The 7542-nt window shown below is 30.6% G+C and overlaps 1 protein-coding gene across 1 annotated transcript; it reads left to right on the top strand.

Annotated features, from left to right (window-relative positions):
* Positions 1-3949: 3949 nt before the first annotated feature.
* On the top strand, positions 3950-4468 carry HELRODRAFT_177900 (hypothetical protein; the record flags this gene model as incomplete). Its single annotated transcript, XM_009026064.1, has 1 exon — positions 3950-4468. The coding sequence occupies one exon, from the start codon at positions 3950-3952 to the stop codon at positions 4466-4468; it is 519 nt and encodes a 172-aa protein (XP_009024312.1).
* Positions 4469-7542: the final 3074 nt, after the last annotated feature.

The raw sequence follows: 7542 nt of genomic DNA, 5'->3' as shown, positions 1-7542 counted from the left end.
CTCAATGATGTTCTCAAGGATACAAAAAAGTTCCAAGTATTCTACATACTGAAGGTACACAAACTCGCTTGCTATACTCAATTATTGTAACCAAGAAACTAAAATTGAGGTGTCGCGACCAATAGGTAAGAACAACATCACGTTGTTACAAGGTTTAAGAACCCATTCAGTCGCAAGAGGTCTTATTAGTAAACCGTTACCCGCCATAGGCCAGACGTACGTTCCGTCTCTCACGAGACTCGTCAGTAGCCTGCCGAATAAGGTTTAAGATAACACAACTCAATTATTGTGACCAAGAAACTCAAATTGATATATATATATATATATATATATATATATATATTTACATTTATATATATATATTTACAATATTCTATAAATTCTACCGAATAAACATTCGGTAGAATTTATAGAATATTGTAAAAATTATGTTCTATTACCAACATATATATATATATATATATATATATATATATATATATATATATATATACATATATATATATTATTAGTAAACCATTACCCGCCATAGGCCAGACAGTCTTTTATATATATATATATATATATAAGACCTATATATATATATATAGGTATATATATATAAACCTTATTCGTCAGTAACCTGCCGAATAAGGTTTATATATATATTTATATATAACTCTCTTATTCTTCCTTATTTGACTTATTGTGTTTCTGTTTGGGGCTGTACGTCTAAATCTAACCTTCATGTTTTAACTCTAGCTAAAAAGTTTTTTCTTCGCATTCTGTTTAAATTAAAAAGCACCATAGAAAGCACTTCTTAAGTTTTTTTTTCGAGAGAGACGCTCTAAAAATTTCGATAGTGATTGATACTGATAAAATGAATGGGCCCGCATTGGTTTGATTCATTGGTCTCCTCATGCCATGCTTATGCAGATGATATTCAGATAATAGCCATCAATAGAATTGATAGCAGAAAATCTTCAATTCACAACGTGTGTTTGTGTGTCGTTATTATTATCGGGAAAACTTATGCAAAAAAACCTGTAATATACATGTAAATGTTGTGTATATCTATGTATGTTTTCCTTCTTTCATTAGAGTTTACATGTTATGCTTTTTTTTTACGTTTTATGTATTCTCTTCATGTTGCCACATGTAGGCGTGTGTTTATTTACTGTGAAAAATGTTTTTTTGTATTTTGAAAAAATTATTGTCTGTCATCATAATTTTCTTGTGCCGAGTAGACCTAGAGGTGGAAATGGGAATGGTGGAGTGGAAATTTCCATGCTCATTACGGAAATTTCCATGCTATCATGGGAACTTCCTTGCTTTTCATGGGAATTTCCTTGCTTTTCATGGAAATTTCCTTGCTTATCTCTAAGTTGAATAAACTTTTTCCATAATTTATTCCTCGTTCATATCAATTTCAAAGTTTCTTTAGATGACTTGGTATTGCGACCATTTTTAACTACTCCTATATCTACAATTGGGATATTGCTTTTCATGGGAATTTCGATGTTCATCACGGGAATTTCCATGCTTATCACCGGAATTTCTCTCTAAATGGAAATAGTTTATATTTTGGAAAAAGTTTCCATAGGGAAGAAGAGATAAAATCGGGAACCTTGGGTATATATTTTTCCTTAATGATTTTCGAAATCCGTTTTTTCACGCTCTAAGTTACATTGAAAACAAATCATTTACACTGATATATAGGTAGTAAGTTTGTATTTAACGAGTTTTAATTATATTCAAATGAAATCATTTGAGTATGAGTATTTCACAACGTGAGTTTTTTTTCTATGTCACTCAAAAATATTAAAATGAAAGATTTATGTAAACTGAAATTGGATGGAAAAGTTGAAAATGGGACTGTTTTTTTTTACAAAAATAGGATTAAACAGATAACTATGGGAGTTTTATTTATGAATGTAAGAGGTCGGGTTTGAAAAAGCCACTCCACGATCACAACCACCTCCAGCTAGGTTTAGCTCGTAACCTCTAAATCGTAATAGCAGTTTTATTATATCTCATCCTTGGTTATTGGTGTTCCATCAGCTGGAATTGTATGCACCGTCAGCTGGAATAACTTATTTTTTAAAATGTTGCACTTTTAGGTACATGTGTGTATGTGTATATATATATATATATATATATATATACATGTATGTATACGTATATATAAATATTTATATATCAAATCTAGTTTTGATAAAACTTTTTTTAACACACAATTTTTAGTTTATTAATTAATATCTGTTTAGAAGAAACGAACATTTTTCATGCTAGCGTTATTTACACATACCTACTCACATTTACATACACACACACATTTGTATGTATATATATACATATAATTTTGTTACTAGTTAAGCATTCTGAAGTTGTTGGTACATTTGTATCGAAACGTCGTATATATATATATATATATATATATATATATATATATATATATATATATATATATATATATATATATATAAACAAATTGATGGAGAAGCAATGGAAATTTTACTGTGTGTATGTGTGTGCGTGTGTGTGTGAAGTATGTAACGTATATGAATACATATACATACGTTTGTAGTTGCATACAAGCATCAGATACAATTATGTGTACGCACAAACTATCTAGAAAGGTGTATGATGTATCACATACATAAACTTCGGTCTCCCTTGTTAATTATTATTTTACTGAATAATAGATTTTTGGAATTGAATTGAATACATTGTATGTGATACACACATAATATATTAATACCTACATTACAATGGATACAAAATTATACCAATTTGTTAACTATTTATATACACACGCATACGCATACCTGACGTAATATTTTTCTTTTATTTTGAAAATTTACTTTATTTTACTTAAGCTTAATGTTACAAATACTTTCTGTATCCATTATTTTTGTTTTCATCTTCTCACATTACCTGCGTTTGGTGGAGTTAGATTTACAGAATGAAAAAAAATACATACATAAACACACACACACACATACATACATACGCACGCGTGCACTGTTCGTTTTGTACATATTTGTGTGTAAATACTGAAACATATTTATCCAGCTTTTGTCTAACTTGTATCTTCTTGACTAAGATAACGATTACCTATGTGTAATGATTACAATCCTTTATAATATATATATATAATACATATTTAGTAGATATATGTATGTATATTGGATTGTTTAGAATTGTTTTATGTCTGATTGTTAAAGTTTGATGAATTAAACTTATTAGTTTGCTTACTTACACGGTGTTGACTTTTTTCCGATCGATATTGAAGATGTTCATTCATTGAATTTGCGAAAAGGACCAAGTTTAAAATGTTGAAAAACTCCGCGAAGTTGCTTCGTTAATGATCGGTAACTTTGAAATTAACCGTAACTATATTTTTTGTAGTAATAATCGCATAAAAACCTAAAAAAAAATAGTTCGTTACTAATGTTTGCGATGGTAATTTTTAATAATTTTTTAGCGAATTTAACTCAAAAATGTAATGTTTTTTATCAATCACTTTAAAGTTTAAAATGTAATGTGTTTGATCAATCACTTTAAAATCCCTCACAAACGTCACATGCATACCAATAAAATTAACAGTTTAAGTGCGTAACTTAAAAATTTTATGAAAGGTTATTTGAAATTCAGTAACGGATAAAAGAATCTCAGAGGTTTTACTGGGTAACGAATTGTAATAAATTAATAAATAATTATACGGCTGAAAGCAGTCATTCAAACGGTCAGTCGTTTTTTAATAGAATGTATTTTCAAGAATGAGCGCTCAACTGATCAATCTTGTTTTTATTTTTACTTTTGATAACGAAACGTCAGAATGCTACTGAAATAAATAACAATAAATTCAAATTTCTTAATTATTTTGGTTTACTTGATCTGAGATAGAATGTAAACCGAACCGGTTTACTAGGTAAGCGTAAGCTAATTTTTTGCTTGCTTGCTAAAGATGAGTTTTAGAAGTTATTTGCAAGAGAACGGTCGCTGCGTGGACACATTCGATTACGTTGGCCATTACCTCAAGGATGATTTGTACTACCCCAACCAAACGACAAAAATTGAATTTCGTGACAAAGCAGCCTGCAAACCAATCGGTGATTCACTTACTTCATACAACAAATGTAAAACGTTGGTCGGAAACTGGTTGGAGGAAAGAAACGATGTCCGATTTTTGCGTCAGGGCGAACCGATCTGCGGCGAATACTCACATCTCTACTGCACCACATACGGCTCGAGTTTCAACAAAAAACCGGTTTACCGAGTTCCAAGCGGACTTAAAAACTTCGTTAGTTATCCAACGAAGCGTCACGGCGTCGTATATCCAAGCCATCAACCGGAGTTGGATCTTTCCGATCCTGGATATTACCACTGGAGCACCACTTATCTCCAGGAATTTATCAAGCATCCCTATAGCAAGCGAGTTTGTGTACCTTCAGAATGTAAAACGTCACCAGGCAATTACAAATGAATCAGTTTTAAAAAAGATTTGATAGTTTAGTTACCGAACTGTAAAAAACACTTGTGTGCATCGGATTGGCATTTGGATGAGTTTTGTATGGCAAATGATATTTTGCGACGTTATATTAATCCTGTGGCAGACGGTTTAGCTTTTTTGAAATCCGATCAATGCTTTTGACATTTGCTCGGTCAACATTTGTGTTTAGGGAACATTAATCTATCTATATATAGAGAAAAAAGAGATGTGTCTCGTGAATTTATTTATATGTTTATATATCGGCTATGGAATTCCAAGACCGCCAGACGGAATCAAATAAAAGTTTCACAGTTTATATAGCATATAAAGAGGATGGTGCTCCAAATCCCAATAAAGTTTAAAATGGGAATAATGGGATCGTATTACTCCGGACAAGAGTCCGCGGTTGTTCGTAAAAGTCAAAACATCTTTATTCAAAAAAATTTTTTAAACAATAATCAACCAAAAAGCCAAAAAACTTTTATTTGGGATAATCCTTCAATGTTAAATAGCAACCCATGCATGCATATGAAACCAGCTAAAATAGTCGCAAATGTAGTATTTGATTTGTTTTTCACTTTGCATTATGCATTTACATACACACACACGCACACACACAAACATGAAAACGTTTTAAAATTAACATACGTAAATATGAAAATACACCGCTAAATGTACATAGATATTGTTTCTATTATAAACATATTAATAATATTAATAAGGGTGATTTGAAATTAAAAAGTAATTCATCAATATTTATAATAATTATGATTAACAATAACAATAATTCTTATTATTTTAGCTAACATATACAAAGATATATACACAAATAATTTACCTTTTATGTCTATTATTATGTAAATGTGTGGTTTAATAGAAATATCAATAAAATATATATATGTATATATATATATATATATATATATATTAGGGATGCACCGAAGTTCGGCCCCGGCTCCGGCCCCGGCCAAAATCCGGCTTTTTTTTCAAATCCGGTCGAATCCGGCCCCGGTCGGATTTGGTGGCCGGATTTAGGGCCGGATTTAAGCGTCTATCAACTTTTAAAAATGTTAGAAATAGAAAAAAAATTTTATTGAATTCAATTAATTTTATGTTAGTAAGTTAATGGCTAAAGCTAAGCTAAAGGCATACATGACACATAATAACAACATCACTAATTGTGCGGTGAGCTGGACAATTTTCTTTGTGCTTTAACTTAGGTTATGCAAATATGCATAAATTATAAGCTGATCTTTGTGTACAGAATTTGGCGTATCACACAACTTATTCATATATTTGAATTAAATAACTATTTGCTTGGTGTTATTTTTTGATGTTCAACATGTAGATAACTGTAAATGTGAGTATTTTTTCTAACGTATGTAAAATGGTAACTAAAATCCGGCCCCGGCTCCGGCCGGTTTTTGAATTTCAAATCCGGCCAAGTCCGGCCCCGGCCGGATTTGAAAAACCTGAATCCGGTGCATCCCTAATATATATATATATATATATATATATATATATATATATATATAGATAGATAGATAGATAGATAGATAGATAGATAGATAGATAGATAGATAGAGATATAGATAGATAGACAGACAGACAAATAGAGAGAGAGGGAGAGAGATCAATATAAAAAAAGAAAATTATTAAAACAAAGAGAGAGAGAGAGAGAGAGAGGAAGAGAAATACAGAGGAAGAGAATAAGATAGAGTAGAGAGAGAGAGAGAGAGAGAGAGAGAGAAAGAGAGAGAGAGAGAGAAAGAGAGTAAAAAGAATTATCATACAAAATATATGATTATGAATTTGGCATCACAGTCTGTTGAAAATAACAAAGCTTTTGAAATATATCTATATATACCTATATATATAGATAGATAGGATAGATAGATAAATAAGATAGATAGGATAGATGGAAAGCCAGAGCGATTCTTATCAGAATTATTTAATTATAATATATAATATTATGGCCATCTATTTGTTACATTAGCTGCGATCATTATGAAAGATTTGAAAAATATTTCATCACTACTAATTATTAATATATATATATATATATATATATATATATATATATATATATATATATATATATAACTGGAAAAATTAACCAGATAGGATTGAATAAATAAATTGATATTAATATAACAAATTAATGAACGAATGGAATGAATAAGTGAGTGGATGAATGAGTGAATAGATTGAATAAACAAAATGAATGAAAAAAATAATTTCGATTGATTAATTTTCGTGATATTCGTGATATTCACATTCTTAGAATCTGTTTGAATTTAAATAACACTATCTCACTCATTTTGTAATGAAGACGATGCCTATGATGATGATGAAGATGATAATGGTGGAGGTGATGATGATGATAATGGTGGAGATGATGATGGTGGTGGTGGAGATGCAGATGATGATGATCAAAGAAAGACAACATCAGCAACAGCAATGGTAGAAAATAATATACAGGTAACTCTCAGGTATCACATAGCCATGTATTCTTTACAAACTTCAAAAACGAAATAAAAAAAAATTTATATACACTATATATATATATTTATATGTGTGTAAGTATGTATGTGTGTGTGTGTGTGTTGTGAGTGTAAACTCATAATCAATACCAAACAGCTTAACAAGATGAAAAGACATCGATTAGTATTTATATATTTTTAGCTATTTGTGTGTGTTTCTGTGTGTGTGTTTGTGTTTCTGCGTGTGTGTGGTGTGTGTGTGTGAGTGGCGTGTGTGTTATATGTGTAGGTGTATGTGTGTTTGTTTGTGTGTGTGTTTGTGAATTTATATGAATTTATTTCTGTGTTATATGCAGGCGATTGTGACAGTGCCGTAAAAGCGTTCAATCAAAATGTGATTGAAAGTTTTAACCGAAGCAAGAAAGAAAGAACGTAATAGGACTAAAAAATTAAAAGCTAAATATGAAACAGAATCAACAACAACAATAACAAACACACATACACACACGTATATAGACAGAGAGAAAAACAGAGAGAGAGAGAGAGAGACGCGCACACACACACAAACGCACGCACACACCACAC

Source organism: Helobdella robusta (genome assembly GCF_000326865.2).
Source record: "Helobdella robusta unplaced genomic scaffold HELROscaffold_45, whole genome shotgun sequence".
In the NCBI taxonomy this organism is placed as follows: domain Eukaryota; kingdom Metazoa; phylum Annelida; class Clitellata; order Rhynchobdellida; family Glossiphoniidae; genus Helobdella; species Helobdella robusta.
This window is presented reverse-complemented; position numbering and strand designations above follow the sequence as displayed.